Source organism: Dermacentor silvarum, chromosome 3 (assembly GCF_013339745.2).
Source record: "Dermacentor silvarum isolate Dsil-2018 chromosome 3, BIME_Dsil_1.4, whole genome shotgun sequence".
Classification (NCBI taxonomy): Eukaryota; Metazoa; Arthropoda; class Arachnida; order Ixodida; family Ixodidae; genus Dermacentor; species Dermacentor silvarum.
In genome coordinates this window covers 124945078-124965706 of record NC_051156.1, presented here as the reverse complement: position 1 = coordinate 124965706, position 20629 = coordinate 124945078, and the positions used below count along the sequence as shown (strand labels likewise).

Sequence of the window (20629 nt, the reverse complement as noted above, 5' to 3'; positions counted from 1 at the left end):
GTGGTTTGCGTGCCGACCTGGGACCCGTGGAGCGTGTGAGACATCTCTTCTTTTCTTTCTTTCGTCAGAGTCCTGCTTATGTATTTTGGCAAGTTCGGAAGTACTGTGGGCACGGCACCTTCTGAGAGGGCAGGAATGCGACGTGGTATCAAGACTGCAGTTCCATTATAAAGTCGCGAACGATAAACCTAACGAGAAAAAAAAAAAAAAAAAAACAGACGGTGTGATCAGATTGAGCTAGCGTGAAAAGCCTCGTGAATAATACTAGGATGGCAATTGGCAATGCCACGACGATGCTGTGCAAACATGCTATGTATCGCGAGAAACATCCAAAACAGGCGACGAGACCAAAACTGACGGCGAAGGCACGGAGGCGAGGCCGGCAGGCCGGCGCGGCTATGCTTACCGCGGCGTGGCGGTAGCGCCATATTTTCCCCTGGTGGCATCGGTGCGCAAGGGGGTCATGCGCGGCCGCAGGAAAGCGCCGCCGGTATTCACACCTCCCCTTCTAGCCACCTAACAAGGACTGCTGCAGAGTAAAGACTCCTATACAAAACGACAAAGAAGCGCGTGGCCAAATCAACAGCGACAATGAGAGCTACGGTGTCGGCATCAGCAATCGCGCTGTGACAACCTAGGGAGTCCGAGGACCTTTCGTGGATCATCATTCGAAGACCCGGACAGCTGGCTGGGATATACAATAAAATAGCTAAGACACGGAGTTCTTTAATGTGCACTCAAAGCATGGTACACGAGCATTTTCGCATTCCACTCTTATTAGAACGCCACAGCTGGGGAAACCAGCACAACACCGCAGGCAAGAGAGCCAGAACGACTGACGATAATTAAATGAGTTCCATCTGTCCCACTAGGCACTTCCATAATGGAAGCGGACTTGATGTGGAATCTGCCACTTTGTTTCGGTAGGACGCTAGCACCACTTTTCCTCTATTGAGTTGCACATTTGCAGCCCTCCGCAGTCGCCGAGTTGAAGGAATGTTGAAAAAAGATGAAGGAACACTGGGAAGGAATTGCTTGAGAGCAAGGCTTTTGTACACAACCCACCATCTGAAAATCAGACACCCAGGTGTGCTCAGTCCTCGAGCGTGACGTTTCGGAAGAGGTAAGACATGGACTCCTTGTGGTGGATGCGCCGGATGGCCTCGGACAGGAGCACGCTAATGTCCACCGTCTTGATCTTGTGGCACTGCATCTTCTGCACTTCGTGCGGAACCGTGTTGGTCACCACCACCTGCACAGGAGGGTGCACACCGCCAATGAGTGGGATTGCTCTGTATTCTCAAAGTTTCATAATTGTTGACCAGTTGAGAGCTGCAACAATTTCTTTCCGAGGCACGCGTACGGGCTTCCTTTGTAGCTTTTCGTGCTACTTGTGGATAAAATGAAAACTATTCCTTTCATGAAACTTGGCCCAATTTTCAGATTTTTGCAAAAGTTATTTGCTCACTCTAAGCATTTGGAACCGGTTAAGTAGACCCCTGACACGACCGACTGACCTCGTCGATTGGAGAGTTTTCGATGAGCTGCGGTGCATCGCTAGAGAGGAGTCCGTGGGTGGCCAGCACATAGATCTTGTAGGCACCACGCTCTTTCAACACTTCGGCAGCCACCACGAAGGACTGCACGTCATCCACCATGTCATCCTGGGTGATAAAGTCAAGGTGCAGCGGCACTTTAGGTAAGCAAGGACAGGCTTTTTAACTTCATTTCATGCGAACTATCATAACTAAACTAGTCAGTGCTAGTGATTCCACGCCTGCCTCTCCCAGTCCAATTAAAATTATACTGGTTAAGGCTGTCATGGAACGCCCTTGAAGGGGTGCAGGAGTCTCCCCACAAAAGTTTAAAACAGACCTTACTGTGGCAGACGCTGTGACTGCCTTTACCCCCAACTTATATGGAAATGCCTCGTTACCCAGCATGCTCTCTGATAAGAATCCCTTAGTGATTTTCTGTATAGCCAGTTGGCAAGCTCAAAGGGTGAGCTGCAAACATAGGAGATTATTTTCCAGGGTACACACTGCTTTCGTGTGTTTTTCTACGCTTGAACCAGGCGGTGGTTGCTGAGAAGAAATGTGGCTGCGCTAAGGCATACAACTCCCTCCTCTGTTCTACAAAGTGCACTAGTTCAGTCTTGTTTGTTCTGTTGTGCGATTTTGTAGAGAACAGAGTCAGTAACGAGCACATCTGTAGCGTTATTATAGTGCAAAAGCTGATTCGATAGAGGTGTGGTTTCTGAGTGGTGGTTTGGAAGGTGACAGCCCTTCTGCTTTCCCGCAGCCACCATAGCAGGACTGAGTGTCGGGAGAGGAGGAGGGCTGTCGCCACTGCTTTGGTGTTGCTCTCATTCTTTGGCAAGATGCCACACCCAAGAAAATGTACACAGCAGCCAAAGAAAGCTATTCGCTTTAAATACTCACCACCATGATGGCAATGCGGCCACCAACATCACCCACCACATAGATTGGTGGCTTCTCCTTTGCTGCAGGCACTGCAAAAGAAAAGTAGTAGACTTGAAATTCAGTGGCCAAATATGGCATAGAAATATTGGTTTATTTTTTTACTCTTTCCGCACCGCGCCCATTGGGCATTGTTAGCCCGCTATCGATGGTTTGAAACACCACTTTCGAGACCTTCTGCTCTGCTCACAGACACACTGTGCCATCGGACATGAAGGAGGCCAACTATATTTTTGTTTGCTAAGCAGTTCGCTTTTTTTCCTGCTAGGCGGTAACTTTTGAATGCGGTCCGAAATTTCACGATCGTTAAAGTAGAAAGCAAAAATGACCACCTCCAAGAGCAGCGCGTGCGCTTTGAAAGATTGCAGATCTCGATTCTGCTGCGTCTGCAGCTGATTTTATCGATGGATCGTGCAGCAGCGAGTCCGAGGGTTCTGCTTTTTTGTCGGACTTTGAGAGCGACGACGACACAAACCAGCCCGGAACATCGGCGGCTGCAGCCTGGCACGCCCAACTGTTGTGCTTGCAGTTAATTTTTGTAGTGGAATACCTGTTCAATGAAAAATAAACTTTTTTCAGAGATCGTGCCTATAAGATGGAAATACATTTTGTATACATTTTGTAATTTTTGTTACATTTTTTTCTTAGTAGATAAAAGCGTATCTTTACAAACTTCGTTCCATTTTACCCGGCAATCTTTATTTTGACAATTCATATCTTTTTAGGCAGGCACCTCGTCAATAAAACTTTTACGCGTGAAAAGTGCATTCACTCTACTTTTTGTTTATGTACAGTCGAATCTCATTAATTCGAACACGCTTAATTTGAACTGTCGGTTTATTCAAACTGACGCTGTGGTCCCGTCAAAGTTATGTGTATTTTAATAAGCGTAAACGCTCGGTAATTCGAACGAAAAAGCATTTGCGACGGTTAATTCGAACATACTGCGGACCGACACTGCTCTCAGCAGTGCGCCAAATAACGCGGCGGCGCCTCCGACCGGCATTTGCTCTGACACTGCCATAGAGCAAAAGAAACCGCTTAATGCAGCAGCGGAGGCCCAGTATGGCCAACGAAACTGCCCACGCTGGGAAATGCTTGCTTCCCAATAACGACAGACAACGAAACTTCAGGGAGCGGGTTAAGCTGGCACCGGGCCGGCGGCACCCACGCCGGCAACGTTCGCTTCCCGATAACGACAGAAAACGAAACTTCAGGGGGTGGGCTAATCTGCGCTGGCTGTCGCGTGCACGGAGACAGTCTAAGGGGAGGGAGCTGAGAGAGAAGGCAAGGGGAGCCACAAAAACTACTGCCACTGAAGCGGCGGAGTTGCCAAGGCCAATACAGCTTCCCTGCCACCTTCCCCCCTCACCTTCAACGGTCTCCGCGCGCGCCCGCCCGCCCGCCCGCCCGCCCGCCCGCCCGCCCGCCAGTCGCCATCCGGCACTGTCTGCTCCCTGAAGTTTCATTTGCTGCCGTTATCAGGAACCGTTGACAGGCGTGGGCAGTTGCGCGCCGCGATATTTCACAACTCGCACCGTTCGTGCATTCGTGCTCGAATACTTAAAAAATACGTCCTTTCTTTAATTCAAACTTCTTTTAATTCAAACAAATTTCCGGGCCCCTTCGAGTTTGAATTACCGAGATTCGACTGTATTAGTCCACGGTGTCTAGAAAATTGCAGAATTCAATTTCCCTGACTTTTCCAGGTTTTCCTTGACCATTTTAGCTAAAATTCCCTGACCTATACAACAGACACCATTTTGTGTAAATGGTCTGTGAAGCATATAAAAAGGGTAGAGAAAAGACATTTCATTGTAGAGGAAAACATATTTATTGCAACTGCCCTCATTCTCGAACTGCACTTCAATTAGTGTTTGAGAGAGTTTATTTCGTCCTGAAGAATAGAGGCTTCAAGTTGCGCTTCACTGAGCAGCCTTTGCTTTTTTTCTTGTAGCTCTTTGATCAGAGCTGCTGCTCTCTTTTCCATCTTCTCCAATTCAGTTGTTTCATCTCGCTCTCTCTTCTTTGTTTGCAGCTGCTCCCTGTAGATGCTGTAGGCACTGCGAACTGTCTTCACCATCCTGTCGGTAATGTCTACTTCAGCGACACCAACTGCCACCAAGACCGCATCATGCACTACTCTCTGTGCCACAAGAGAATCTTCTTTCAAATTCTCAACAAGGCACTCCTTGTTGACAGAAAAGCCTCTCTCTACCGCAGCGTTGCCATGAGATAAGCACAAGACAAGTTTCACAAAGAACTGCAGCTCCTTGTGATCCTGGGAACATATGTTTGTCCACAGAGTATCCAGCCTCTGTTGCTTCCTGTCAAAATTTGCCAGCTGTGTCTGTGTAGTGCTTTCTGAGCACACCTTCACATAGGAGCAATGGGCTCGCTCTGTTTGCAAGCCAGTCATTCATCCAGTGGTGCTCGGAAAGTACTTCAAGTGCCAGCGTAAGCCGCCTAGGGCCAGCCTACAAAGACAATGCACAGACAGGGTCCAAACAGCCTGCACCCACGGCCAATTTGTACTTAAGCGGCGATCTCTCCACTACTTTCTGTTCACAAGCCTTGACAAATGATATGCAGCATTTTTTTAAATTCATTATTGGAAGCTGTGACAACTTGTTCTTGCGGAGCTCATTTTTTTGCTGAAAACCCAAGGTCGAATGCAGCTACATTTATTGCATTTTCTGGTATCCTTACGTCTATCTTCATCAACTTGGCGATCGTGTCGGCGGCATCAAGAACTTCCGGTTTTACAATTCTCGACAGCAGTGAACGCAGAATGCTCTCTAGTGCTGCTAATAGGAATGGAACCATCGGTTTATCCGTCTGAAATTCACGCAGAAAGGGTTCCAATTCCTCAGTAATAGAAAGAGGAAAGGCTAGCTTTGCTGACAAGACCTGGTCAGACACAGCCTCTTCGAACACTTTGTAGCTTGAGCACATTGGCCTCTTGTGCGCTTTTTCTTTACACTGCAGCACAAATACAATGAGGTGTGGCAGAATCTCCAGTGCCCTACAGATTACAGTACTGTTTTCCAGCCACCTCACTGCACAGAACTCAAGGGGAAATTTCGAGCACCCCGTGAGGCTGACGAAGTCAGCGCGACGTGCAGGAACACATTTGAACAGGTTGTAGGCGCTTCGAAGAAATTATATTAAATCCCAGCCAGATGCAACGTAGCCAGCTTTATAAGCACCATTGATTACATGGAGGCCACAGCTTCCCATGTCGAGGATATGGCTCTCAACTGACTCGCGAAGCTCTTCCTTCAGAGACCTCAAAAACTTAAAATTGACATTTGGCCCGTCCATGGACACTTGCAGGATTTTCGATCCTTTGATTTCCTGCACCACTTTTCGAAAAGCTGACGCCAAGTCTTCAGTGCACGTGTGATCCAAAAAACAAGACGTCAGGTAGTGAGTCTTCACGCTGTCGTCAGCAGCGTCCAAGTACGTAATGAGAAAATCCATTTGCTGTTTCTGGGTGACCTTGTTCAGCGCCTGGTCGAAACAGACTACCAGGTAAGGTAGCCTGTTTCGACATTGACGAGGCTCGACAGCAACATATTGCGAAAGTACGGCGCAATGCCATGGAAAATGGAGTAGCATACCTTGTCTTTACCCAGCTGAACTTTTGCAGCCACCTCAGAAGTGGGAAACATCAGTGGGAAAAGTGCCACAGATGCTGCCGCAGAACGAAAGGATCCATGTGTCATTATGGTATTGAGACACCAAATTATTGCTGCTTTAGTCACGTTGTTCTTAAACAAAAAACCTCCCACTGACACTTGCACAGGAGCTATGGTCACTGCAACTTCGGTAGCAGCAGGCGCAGATCCAGCGCTACTGCTAGGCGAGGCGTCCGTCGGGCTCTTAAAAAATGACAATAGCTTTGGGTGGGAAGCACTATTGAGAAAATTCAATGCAGCAATGTGCTTCTTACTAGAGGCATGACTTGAAACAGCTCTGTGACGCATGTTGCTCAGCAAAAACGTTTTCCGGCAAACTGTACACATGGCTTGGTGCGGATCATTTTCTACAGACCTAATCCAACTTGCATAGTCGGAGACACTTGGGTTCGTCCAGTCCACATTAAAGGAACACTTCTTGCCTCCTGACATCTTCGATGAAAAATATTTTGCGGCATGCGACACTGATACTTGCGTCTGAAATGCTGCAGTTCCGACGGATTTCTTCTCTCCAGAATATGATGTCACAGAAATATACGTTTATGTTCACCTCAAATCACAGAAGCACCTAGTCACCGACACCGTCGCACACCGCAGTTCGCACTACGCAGGGACTCCGGGAAAACGTCCGCGAAAACGCAAAGCTCACAATTCACACAGTCTCAGTAGTAGTAGAGCCTAGTCACACTGTATTAACAAAGGGACGTCACCATTTTGGATTTATTGCGTGTGGCTTGTCGTGGCTCAGCTCGATATGCTACGTTACCCTGTGTCACCTTTACTTGGGAGTGCGGAGAGTTGCGAGCATGCGCTACTCTCGATGGAGGAGAGACACGACCGGCGGCACGGCAAACGAGGATTTAATATGTACAGGAGAGGTGGAAGCACGCAACACACAACACTGAAACTCAAAACTAACGGCACGCAAAACTTAAACTATGATTTAACAAAAGTCTTCACTCAAACTTAAATAACAAACTTAGATTAAATAGCAGCTACTGAAAAAAGGACTATCTCAGTTCCGGAGCCTAGCTCCGCCTAGAAGTCTCTAGGTCAGTCCTAGCGCGGGTTCGTTAGAGTCTAGCCACCCTGCATCCGGCCTGACTGCGTCGCAATCGGAAACGTGGGCTTACAGATCGTCGTCGCGAAGTTCTTGTCGAACCTGCGTCGGGCTCGTCCGCAGCATTCAGGGTGTCGTAGGTGTCGGCGCCTCGCGTTGTTTCTTTTGACGGTGGTGAGCTCGTCGGTATCTCGTTGGTGATGTGCCGTTAGCGATGGCGTTCGCCGTAGCTTAGGCCCACCTGCCTAGGCCTAGCGTCGGGACGCGTCGCAACTTCTTCAAGAGTGCCGACGTGGCGTCCCGAGGAGAATCAAACGTGCCGGTCTGCCGCAGAAGGGGGATCCTCTCTGGGGTGCCTGGTCCTGCCGTGAGAAGCTGCAGCTCGTCCAGGAGCCTCGCCCGAACTTGCCGAGGTCGACGGCCACACATTGGACGGCCAGCGTCGCGGACTCAACCAGACCCCCAAGTCTCCCGTCGCCAGAACATAGCTGGAGATGCGACCTTCCTGACCCGGTGCCACGTTGAAACTCCACGAACAGCGCCGTTCATCTCTCGACTATGCCTCGGTTCGTGCGCCTCGCGCGCTCGCGCCGTTCCAAACACCAGGCATCGCGTGCTCTTCTCTTTCGCGCCACCGGCGGCCTCTTACATGTGACACCCTGCCTCTGCAGCCAGAACGTGCAAACTAATTTTCTTAGAGGTCAGTGCATGCAAACGATGGCGCAAAAATAGGTGACACCGAAAACATGCCGTGTTCCACTTCGATTATGTAATTCTGGCTCCTGACGTCGTAAGAAAGCATTGCTTTCAATATTCGCGACCAAAATGCATCACTTTCATCATTCGCTACATAAAAAAAAAAAGACTGAGCGTGGAAGTTTAACACCTCCTATCGTCCTTCTATGGAAATTTCATTGCCCTGACGCTAGCGTTTCGTTCAAAGCGATCGGCTGTGCAAGTCATTAATAGTGTGGGCAGGCCCCAAGACGGTTTTCTCTGACTTGTCTCGCTTGATTGACGAATTCCCTGACAATTTCCTGACTTTTCCCATTGGCAAAAAATTCCCCGACTTTTCCCGGTCGCTAGACACCCTGATTACATAAAATATTGAGCGAGGTAGTTCCTTGAGAAAAAAAAAAAATCTGGCGTAACCTTAAGAAAACACTTATTTCTCCATGGTAGGGAAAAAGTTAATACGTGAATAACTTTTGTAAGAGTGCATAAATGTAGGAGTCCAACTGAAATACTTCTTAGTAGACAAAAGTAACATTTTAATTTTGCTGACTAGGCGGTCAAATAAACAATGCAGTAGAACCAATATACAGTCAATCCCAGGTACATCAAACTAGGATATATCAGTTATTGTTTACACAGCCAACTCCCTTTAATTTGACCCTTCCAGGACCTCAAGAAATCACGGCAAAATGAGTGAATCAAAATCTTTTTTATGGCCCGAAGTAGTCCATAATGTTCTGCTTAATTCTTGAAATGTTAATCAAGCAACATGTGGCCAAAGAATGCCAACATGTTTAAACGCCGGTGGACTGTCACGTTGCCGACAGTGCTGTCGCCGATGAGCGGCCCAGAAACTTTAACAGTGTCGTCGGCGCTAACAAAATTCCGAAAGGAGATGAAAGAATTAGCATCAACTGTTGAATTTCTTGCGTTTTCAAAGTTTTACTTACTACTGCTACATGCATAGGTGGCGCCTGTTGGAGTCAGTGGAGGTCGAATTACCCCAAGAGTCATGCTATCGTATTCTACCAAGTCTTCCTTTTCATAGCAATGTATGGTTTCTTGCCAGGACTTCTCAGTCCGTTCAAATTAAGAGAAAAGTCAAAATAACTGAGGTGGAAAGAACATGAGCAGACTGTATCGAACAGTTGTAACATCTTCTTGGAAGCCCCATGCAAAAATATAGCACTGTACAACATGTGTATCGAACTCCCGTTCACTGCCGCATTTGATACATTGTACACTGTGGTGCATCCCAGCAAGTGCGCTTCTATTGAGAACGCAATCACTTCTTGCGTCATTGGACATTTAGAATGTGGACGAAATCAAAACAGCACTGCTTTGGCGGATGCTCTCAAACAAGACATTGAATATGAAGGGCAGTACATGCCATGAAGTAAAAATTAATGTGTGTGTTTCAAGTTTTGCTGACTGAATATGGAAAGCTCGTGCAAACTACGGCTGTTCATTAGCAATAGCCCATCAGCAAGAGCACATCAGCACAAAAGGCCTCCCAGTCCGATACGCATTCTACAAGAAAGTTTGGATGACAATCTTTTCGCCACCCAGTGAAAAAGCCACTCGGTGAAAAGACTGAGTGATACCCACACTTCCTTGTGAAATGCATATCAGACTGGGAAGGCCTTTTGCATGGTCACTTGATGTGGCCAGCTGAAAGCAGCAGCCAACAGTAGTGTGGTTTTAGACATGAAAAAGCAGACTCGATGGACTCACAAACCTGAGTCCATTCGTCACTCAACAAGACAACAAGGAAGGGCATTGTCCCCTGTGCTTCCAAGAGAACGCACAATTGTAAGAGCTCGTTTGGCAGTTATCAATGACACGGTCACTGTATGGCCTTCAAAGTTCAATCGCCACACCGGGCTGACTGGCGGGCTCCGAAGTTGTTTGCGATACCGTGCGACCACCACCTCTGCTTTCAATGACATGATGATCTCCCTTTTCACGTCCAAAGCGGCACATGATGCACATTTCAAACAGGTCATATAAACTGTTGCCATAATGAATTACCGTATATACTCGCGTAATGAACGCACCTTTTTCTTTTTCCCAAAAAAAAATCAAAGCAAAGTTGGGGGTGCGTTTATTGTGAGGGGTAAATTTTATGGGAACTTTTTCGAAACAGCGAAAATTGAAAACTAAGACGGTAATTATTTGAAAAATGCATTAGATAACGTATCTTTGCAGTAAAAATAGACGTAAGCTATTTGCAAACCATAACAGCATTTTTATTGCACTTCACCACGCGTCGCAACCACCACACCTGTTGTCCAGGTCGCTGACCGCTTCATCCACATTGTGGTTCCTAAACAGTTCGTCTTCATGCAGCCACTTCCGGCCATCTGTCGTTATCGCAAGCATCACGTTGAAGCGCTGCTTTTCGGCAACAGTTTTGACAAAGCATGTTGTATGCATCTATTTTGCTCGACTGTCCTGCTCATCGGAATGTCAAAGTTTATTCATATCCAATCAGCGTTTCCGTTTTGTGAGCAGATACTCTCTGTCCTAAAGAAGGAGTATAACTCAACTTTGGGCCCTTGGGCCCATAGCACACAGGGAAACCAAAGATGGAAACAAAAGCGAGCAACAGACTACGCCAACCATGTGCCGGCACCCCTCCTTCACTTGGACTTTCACAAGCACCACGACCTGCCTGCCACGCATCACGCACAGAATGTAGAGTCCGTAAACTGGGTTAAGGGGGGACATGGTAATTAAAATTAGCATTACTTATTTATGAACCAAACTTGATAAAAGTTGGCATGCTTGTTTAGTTTCTTCTCCTGACTCTAAAGTGCAGTTATTTTTTCTGTAGGTTCATCATTTCGTTACACAATCAAGAAAACAATGTCTTGTTCTCACTAAAATAGACAAATAACTGCTGCATAAAAATAGACAAATGACATATGGACCAATAGCAGAAAGCACAAGCTACACAACATATGAAGCACTTTTATGATTGGATCAATATTTCTTACTTTATAGTAAACTGAACTGCATTGTTTTCAACATGGCCATGCATTAGTCACATAAAAGACAAATTTAAAAAACTTTAAACAAAGGAACTTAAAAAACTGCTTCCTATGTTGCGTGATCCAAACATCTAGCTTCATGCTGGAAAAAGAATTAATGTTCTATCTATGATAGCTACTGCTATATCACAGTAAATGTCTTGCTGGGTGTGCAAAATTAGTATTCCGAGAAAATCAAGAAAACAAACAAATGTCACATTTAATTATGAAACGTCACAAATGTCTACACGTACACACTCCCAAAACATTAGTAGGCTCCTGGGGCATAGTCAGTTTGGGTATTAGCACCTCTGTGGCGCTTTTTGAATAAGCACTGCAGATTTTCTGCCGATGCATGCTTGTGTTCAGATGCAGCTGATCGGCGCCGGTCTTTTTCATCCATGCGCTGCACACACTTTTGGCCAGGGTTCATCCAGAGTTCTTGCAAAATGCTTGCCGAGATTCTCCAGCACCCAGCATTGAATTTCGTCACTGCTTCCGCCACAGCAGCCTCAACGCTGAAGAGTGAGGCGTGCCGCTCCTTCGGTGCGAGCGCCCATATTAGCGAGTGCAGGCTTTCGTCGTTGTTCTGTGTTTTGCCTCGCTGGCAACGTTCAAGCAGCATCTTTTCAGAGAGCCATTGGTAAATTGGCAGTAACACCTTGCTGACATAAGTCGGTAAATTGTAGTGGTGCTTCGGCACAGGTTGGCCTTTGCAGCATTTTGCCGGCACCAGGAATCGGGACCTTCTGGACAAAGGCTATGATTTGAGGTGACATCATTTGATGTTACGTGATAGTAGCTTGCCATCACAGCCTTCTCCATGGCTTCAATGTCACCAGTGTGGGACTTCGACCCCATTCATATTAAGAGCTCAATTTGTTGACCGAATCTCCAGTCAACCTTCCTCTTCCACCAAGTGGCTTAGAGCCAGGCCCCTTGTGCGTTAACAGGGCGTTACGTAGTGCTGTCCCCATCCTCTTATGGACATGGTTGACACAATCCTCTTTGTCAACTTCGATGTAGCCATATACTTTGGCCTCCTTTAGGGCCAAGAAAGTACGGCTGTCACCGTGTGATAGCACAGTTGCGTATCTTAGGCTGTGCTTTTCCAGCGATCTGTTGAATAAAATGAGGCCAGCCTCCACTACCATTACACCAGCCTTTTTATCCATATTTTTCTGACACTCATGGCTGGCTTTCCATTCTTCGTATGAAGGGTCACCAACTTTTGGCCCACGCTGACAACCGGCACAAAAGTTGCTCAGCACAACGTAGTCCAGCACAAGTCCGGTAAAAAGTTCAATGACGGCGCTGACAGCGATGTGCGAACTGTGCCCGCGAATCATCCAAGACCTCGTACGATACAGCAACGTTGCACGGGTTGCTGAAGTTTAATTGGCTGTAAAGCTGCCGGACCGACTTCGTGCATTCGGTTGTAAGCGTCTCAGCTGCACAGGTCGCGGCAGGCGTCAACTTCGTTTTGGCGTACCCCTGCCACGTTTTCATATGCAGCCCGTGGTGCAATATATTCATTGCTGCGAAAATATCGTTGAACGCAGTTTGCCGATTGCCCGTGCTCTGCATCGCGCGCGCAGCCAGAATATTAACGGTAAACGAATTCACCTTCTGAGTCCCATTCACACGCGGCGAGCTCCACGCTCACGCTTTGTCGCCGCATTTCGAGCACATCAGCACCAGACTTACTGCAAGGCCGCATTTGCGCTCCTTCAGACTGATTTTCGCGCTACCGCCGCATGTATAACAATTCATATGCTCCAGCAGTGCATTCACCAATTCCAGGCACACCACAGTGAAAACAGTATTGTCAAGCGGGCTGGCCGCGACATTGCCAGCGGACAAGATCTCCGACTTACGGATCACTGCTGCGGTTGAGGCGAGCTCTTGTAGTTTCTCGTCGGATCTCCTGTCGATTACAGTTAAACCTGGATATAACGAAATTGACAAATTCCCGAAAAACTTCGTTATAAAGAGGATTTCGTTATATGCAGGTTCGGCCCGAAAATTCAAAAAATAAACGTTTACCGTATTTACTCGATTCTAACGCGCCCTCAATTGTAACGCGCACCCGTTTTCCGTTTTCGTCGAAGCACTCATCCTCGGAATGTCAAACCCGGTACCAGATGCGTGGACACGTGTCGTTTCGCACAAGCGCGAGGCATCGGAAACGAAGAGCGAGTGTCACGATGGCGTCGTAGCGTCGTATAGTGTTACAGTAGAACCTCGCTGTTAGGTTCCCGGGGGCTGCGTTTTCCCGGCTGTTACGTCGTTTTCGACCGGTCCCGGCACAGCTCCCATAGAACTCAATGCATTGGTAACCCCGCTGTTGCGTCGCAACTGTGGGACCGTTCCAGCATTATACGTTGCGAACTGCCACCCCGCGCCGGCCCGAGCGTCCATTTTGACTTTTCATGTCGCTTGGCTTGGTGGCTTGACGATGGCATTGGCCACCCAAAGTGCCGGGGGCGACAACCTATGACGTATTTTCGGTTTCCGCCAGCAAAAGTATGGCCCTTGAGATCCGAATTTGCTATATAAAGATGGTGTCCATGACGCGTTGTGGCCCTAAAATTGGTTTTGCCTCATAGATATTCCGTATATAAGGGTACGGCCACGCTAGCGGCAATAAACGCGCGCGTCATGCAGCGAGCGGCAAGTTGCTGCGCGTCAGCGCCTTGCCGCGAGGCCACCGTGGCACGCGGCAGCGCAACAAGATCTCCCGCGCTCTCCGAACGGGCAAGCAACACCGCAAGCACTCGTTGTTTTATCCGAGAGACGACGATCGTCGATTGAAAACCCGGCGCGGACCGGCGGCGTTCCGGTTCTCATGGCGCCGTTACGTCACCCTCGTCGCTCTTGATTGGTTCTTCATCTCGCGGCATGCGGCATTTGCCACAGAAATGGGTCTCGAAACCATTTCGCGCGGCACGCCGCAAGACCCCCGATTCCTGCCGCTTTTTCTGCGCGCGGCATGACGCGTTGCCGCGCGTTTCTGACATGCGTTTTTGCTGCGTGTTTTTGCCGCTAGTGTGGCCATACGGGCGATAACGCAGTCGCCGCGTGCCGTATGCATGAGTGAAAACGTGCAAGGGGAGCCGACGACCGCGTCGAAATCTCGCGCGCGCAAGAAAAGCAGGGAGGAAGGCGCCTTCCGTTGCGCATGAGGCACCGGCGAGGGAGCGTGGGGGGAGGGATAGCGGGGCGGCGCGCAGTCGCGCAGGCCGTATCTTGAAAGCGATCTGCGTTGGGGCAGAGTCTAGCAGTGTAGGTGCGTCAGCGGCTCCTAGCTTTCTGCGTGCTGTGTGTTCTCGGCGCTCAGTTTGCGTTGAAGCAATAGACAACAGCACGAAGGTCACTTCGCTCGCTTCTCCAGCGGCGCTTCCTCACGCCGCCAGTGTTTGACAGCGCGTGTCAGCGCTCATCGATTCTGATGTGCCACAGCGTGTACCAGCGCGTCGGCAACATCAGCTGGAAAAGGAAAGAGTGCCGGCTTGGCGGGCTAGGCCAGCTGCAGCAAGCGGCAGGATCAGATTTGAATGAAGGGAGGGGGAAAGGTCACGTCCGCGGCGGCAAGATCGCCGGGTCGAGGGTTGCAGGGCCGCCTCGCACACACGCACCACGCACACGTGCGCTCGCTTCGCATTCCATCGCGGCAGAGAAGGTGCTTTCAGTTTCTGCTCATGCAAAAATGACAAAATTTGGGGCGAAATCTCTAGGTGGTTCGGAGGGGAAAATTCATTATATCGAGGGGGTCTCCCGCTGCCACTTGGTTACGTAGAGGTCTCAAATACATGTGCTTCTATGGAGTAACGGCGGGGAATTGAAAAACTTCGTTATATCCAGGAATTCGTTATATGGAGGTTCGTTATAAGCAGGTTTAACTGTATCTCCAAATCTGAAGGCGCAGCATAACAGTGTCACGACGGACGCGGCTGGCGTTTTCGTCGCACCTACTCGTTGTCGCACCATCTAGGCCTAATGCTCGGTCGGCTCCATCGGTTCCGTCGCTTGACGCAGTTGTTGGCTCGTCCTCAACGACTTGCGACACGGTGGGGCGTTTTTTGAAGTTGTCGAGCATGGACTTCTTCCTTTTCTTTCCAAACTTGTGCTTAGAGTCAAAGTTTCGAAGTGGAGGAGGCATCGTCGTGGGTAGTCACACAATGATCGTATTGAACATGGCATCTTGCACTGTGCGTCTGTAGCCGCTAGCAGACAGCTCGAAGTGGGCCCAACCAATCACGTGACGTTATCTCGTCACGTGCATGCGACAGCGAATGAGAACGCATGTTTCATCTATTTTTGCCGCCGGTTTTTGTATTGAACCAGCAAGCCTAACGAAGCGGCAGCGCGCATTATTTGAAGCCGAAACCCCGTTCTTTCAAACAAGACCAAGATGGCTGCCCTCAAGGCACTGGTATGCGAGTGCGGCGTCAATGAATGTGTGTCGTTTTAGTGTTGACACACGCGAAAAATCAGGTGCCCCATCTGTTTTTAAATTGATGGTTTGGCTGAAATATGACCTTACGAGATTGGAAACTTGGCAGATAGGCAGAATAATAGATCTAGATTCCAAAAATGCTATTTTTCAAAATTCGTTTTTTTTTATTTATTACCTTTTGGGTCTGACCTGTGTCCCCCCTTAAGGGGGGACGTGGCTTTGAAAATCAATTCCTATTTCTTCATAGATTTTGATGAAAATTGGCACAAATGTTTAGAATGTCTCCCTGATGCTTCTATAAAAGTTTCAGAGTGATACCTCGAAAACATTTTATTGGGCAGCATTTTTCTCCCTTGAACATTCTGGCACTTTCTGGAGGGCCTGGGGAGCTTAAGAAACGCGATAGAAGGCTTGTTGAGTATTCACTGCATAGCCAAATGCGTGCTGAAGGTCGTGACAGTCTTGCTTTTTTTTCTACGCAACACGAATTTTCTGCAGTGTCATTTTTTATGGTACCTTCACATTGAGCACAGTTTCGGGGTGAACGAATAGTCACATCATAAATTTATAAAACGTCAAGATAAAAAAGCAAGACTGTCACGGCCTGCACTGTAGCCCAAGGAACGCAAAAAAAAAAACAGTCAAAATAGGCTACACAGTAACAAAGATATCAGCTCCAGAAACTGAGCAGAAAGGCAAAAAAAAAAAATAGTTCTGAGAAAAAGGCTTCCAAAGTTTGGCCTTGCCTCCACTCTTCTAAAATGCACCAGGATTGTAGTCTTTGGTGTCCTTAGCAATGCGGGGCTTCTTGGGCATGCAGCCTTTCGTCTGATGTTTTTTCGAAGCCTTTTTTTCTCCGTAGGGCATCCTTTTCTGCGGCTCTTTGAAGAGAATGGTTTCCTGGCTCAAGCCAAGTGAGGCACAAAACTCTCTGTACACACGAAGAGTTCCGGCGTTGTACTTGCAGACTGCCTCACTGACAGCTGTCTCCACTGCGAACAATGAAGCATTTTTCTCTTTTGGCAGAATTGACCAAATGACAGAGTGGAGACTCTCGGCTGCATTCTGAGTCTTCTTGCCTTGGCAACGGCTGAGTAGTTGAGGATCCGAGAGGCGTTGATACACTGGCAGCAATGCAGCTGCAACATGCGTTTCCAATTTGTACTTATGTTGGGGCGGAATGTTACCTTCAGCTTCTGCAGCCCGGTGTCTGCACCAGCTCAGGGGTCCTGGAGGGCAGAGCTCGTGATGAGGCTCGTCATCTGTTGAAGCGATATGATAGAAGGTTGGCATTATGGCCGTTTGCATATCGTCTACTTCACTATTGTTACATATGGCCATACCATAATAATTCGTCAGCTTTTTGATTAGGTCTTGGGTCAGGCCACCCTTCCCTCCAATTGGTTTATTTCTTCTGCTTTTTGAGACAAGTGTTCGCAGGGCTGTACCCATCCTCTTTTTCACATGATTGAAAAAATCCTCTTTGTGAAGACAAGACGTACGGCTTCATTACATTCAACAAAGGGCCTGGAAAGTACGGCTATCACCATCACAAACAATGGTTGTGTAGTGGAGGTCATTTTTTTCCAGTGACCTTCTTAACAAGATCAACGCTGCCTCGACCTCCATTCGGCTTGAGTTCGCATCAGTGTTCTTTTGACACACGTGAGTCTCTCTCAATTCACTGTAGCCTTTATCGTCTTCTTTTGTCCCAAGTGTGCATCCATGGCATCTATTGGAGAGCACAACGCAGTCAAGAACCAGCCCAGTGTAAAATTCAATTATTGTGCCCAGACCAATATGAGATGTATGACTCCGTGTCATCCATGCGCCGTCGTAGACTATGGTCACATTTTTTGTGAATGCTGACTCCATTTCACTATAAGCTTTCCGCACAGCTGCCACAGCATCATAAAAGAGACTTGCTGCAGCCACCTCACCAGCAGACCTGAATTTTGATTTCAGATGTTTTTCGAATGCTTCCTGGTGCAAGCCTCTGTGTGAAACATTCATTATTGATCAAAAGTCATTCAGAGCAGTTGCCCTTCGCGTTTTGATTGCTTGCATTGAGCACATATTTACGTCAAAAGCCTTACCACCTTCTACTCGCGATGATGACCATTCACTAGCAACAATGCCGCAGGCATTGCAGGTCAGTAACATTTGTGCAGCCAACCCACGCCTTGTTCCCAAATGAACAGTCAGTCCTGGCTGAGAGCACTCATGGCACAAAGCATTCTTGTACAAAGCATTCGATGCTGTGACCTGCACAACCAAAAACTCATCTGCCAGCTCCACATCGGCGCATCTGTCACTCTCACCTGTGAGTTTCAGTTTTCTCTCGGTTGCCGAAACAGAACTGAGTGATGCTTGCACTGTCTCGGCACGGGCACGCGAAGCTTCTAGCGATATGTAGCGCGGCTCCAAGTGAGCCTGAATTGTACTGCCACTTCTCGACTGTATTTCATCCATGTGCGAGGTGCTTGGTTGAGGGTCCGAGACGTCGGCGCCCTGGGTGCTTGGTTGAGGGTCCAAACGTCGGCGTGCGAGGTGCTTGGTTGAGGGTCCGAGACGTCGGCGCGCGAGGTGCTTGGTTGAGGGTCCGAGACGTCGGCGCGCGAGGTGCGTATTCGCGGGTCTGAGACGTCGGCGCACGAGGTGCTTGGTTGAGGGTCCGAGACGTCCATGCATGGACGGAACTGAGGCGTGTCCACCATCTCTGCAACACACTGAACATCAGCAGAGTCAGCACTAGAAGCTGTTGACGACGCTTTCCTTTTGGGTGTCGGAGACTTGCGCTTTAGGCTGCCAAATCGATGTGCAGTTTTGTATTTCTTCTTGTACTGTGGCCGATCCATGATCACAGCCGAGATCCTACGCGAAACTATGCCCCGTACGCCTTCGGAGCCGCTAACGAAACTATGGAGCAACTCGCGATACGGGCAATAGCGACCTCGGCGAACTTATCTCCGGGATTAGCAGACGACGTTAGCTGTCACGTGGCGCGCGCCACCAATCAGGAACCATCGCGAGACCTCGGGACTTTTGCTTTTTCTGCGCTTGTTTTTGCTTGGAAGAGACCGCGAAAGCAGCAAATTTGAAGTTGGAGAAATGCTCTTTCTGATGAGACCAAGATGGCAGCGCTCGGTCGCGCCATTGCGGAGATATCGTGGCTTGAAAAACGCCGTGTTCTTGCGATTTCCGTGAAATTTCACGTCGCCTTGACAATAAAACAAACTTTTTAGAGCACTTCTACGCGGTCTTCAGGGAAGATATTTCGGAATCGGGTAGAGAAAGAGTTATAGAAACCGAAACAAAAAATCGATTTTTCGGTCATTTTTCGCGATGCGAAAGCCGCGTCCCCCCTTAAGTACTGTTGTGAAGAGCCAGTTGCCATTTTTCTTTCTCTATAGAGCCTGCGCGGTGCCTATACGCTGGCACTGGTGGCAAGCATGTGGTAAGAGCGCTCGCTGCTTACGTCAGGTCCCAAGCGACTGTGATAATGCACAGCCTCTTCTTACCGCATGCTTCCTGCCAGTGTTCTCTTGTCATGGCTTTGCCATGGACGGGCATTGAGTTTAAGTGCGCCTGCTTTAAACACATGTGCGACAGTAAAAGATCCCAGTCTCTCCGAAAAACTATAGCACGGCCGTTCGTTCGTGGCACCACACAGTAGCAAATTTGGGGGTGCGTTCATTATGCGAGCAAATACGGTACTATTTGCGGTGCTTTTCAGGAAGTGAGGCTTCATACCATAATTGTAGAGATGACAGATACCTAAAATTTGTTTTTATACAGCGGGGCACAAAGTTTTCGTTTCAGTATTTTAACGATTCCTCTTCATGGAATTCGGTTCTAAGATATGACCTATGCTGGTGCCCAACCCTCAATATTCCTATTCAAGTGCACCCTCAGTAGCACCAAAACAAGGTGCCCATTGTTGGCCTTAAACGGGCCAACAATGTGCTGGCCCCCCATGTGGGACCTGTATTCTGTGCTACACCGCAGATGTGCTCTAATTCCACAGAACAGCTGCTGAATTTTGACGAAATTTCTCACACTGAAATGAAAGTGCAATCAGGGGTGCTGCAATAGGATTTGGGGAAATCTTCGGAGCAGTAAAGTCAATTTGGGGCAGTTTACGGGGAAGAAAAACTTGGTCTTGGAGCACGAAATTACGCATTTGGAGCAGATTAACAGACAAGAAATTATGCAGAAACCATTGGCGATGATTGTCCATGTAGGCGAATAGCACGAACAGACAATCGAGTGAGCAACCAATTCACTTCATATCTAAGGTGCAAACTTCTTGCCTCTTCACTAAGTAAGATATAGGAATTTGTCCTTTCCACAAATGGTCAATGTCGTCCTCGCTTTCTTAATCATCACTTACAGTATCAAAATCAACAACAGTGTCATCATCCTGTTCACTTGAAGCACAAAACCCCGCTTTGTTGCTTTCACTGTCACTAGCTTCCGGCTTCAAATGGCAGCTTTCTGTTGCATGCGCAACCCATATGCAAACTGCCGATGCCAGAGGATTGAACGCCAGAGCAATGCTTACAATACAGTGTTGACGAGCAAGGCTTGCCCTGAGTGCTTGTAGTACAGTTCATAACTGCACCTACAAGTAACGAAAGGGCGGCCTTGGCCATGGTGCCTACCAGGCATGATGTCGAGGCCAACCTCCATAGTGCGCCCAGACACGAGAACCGTCGGAGGAGAGTAACGGCCATCGACCATGTCTGACTCGGACTCCTTCTGCTCACCGTGGATCACCGCAATGCCTGTGAAGAAAGGAAAACAATAGAAGAGACTACTCGCAAATTGATACAGTGAAACATTTTGCGCATAGATTCGGGGAGCTTGCACAGGAAGTAAAGATTTGGGCTCTGGGAAATAAGGATGGTGATGTGTAGAGTTTAGCAGCGCAAGGGCCAAGTCAGGCGGTAATGTGGCTGCATAGAGGCCTAAAAAACATTTGCTGCAAAGTGCTAAAAAATATGCATGTAATTAATCTAGGACAAAGATTCGTGAGGTGTGCTATGAACATGAATGATAATGGTTCGATAGAATCATTTGTACTAAAAGATGTCAGTGCCAGTAGGACTACTGAGTCACCAGGACCCCTGAACACAAGTGCCTGGAGGAACATGCCATAC

General features: G+C 48.2%; 1 protein-coding gene across 1 annotated transcript; it reads right to left on the bottom strand.

The window, feature by feature from the left end:
- Positions 1–1040: 1040 nt before the first annotated feature.
- LOC119444746 (phosphoribosyl pyrophosphate synthase-associated protein 1) lies at positions 1041–20465 on the bottom strand (the record flags this gene model as incomplete). The annotated part of the gene is made up of 4 exons (XM_037709096.2): positions 1041–1252; positions 1518–1664; positions 2442–2512; positions 20132–20465. Coding segments are annotated over 4 exons (711 nt in total), but the record flags the coding sequence as incomplete, so codon positions are not given.
- Positions 20466–20629: the final 164 nt, after the last annotated feature.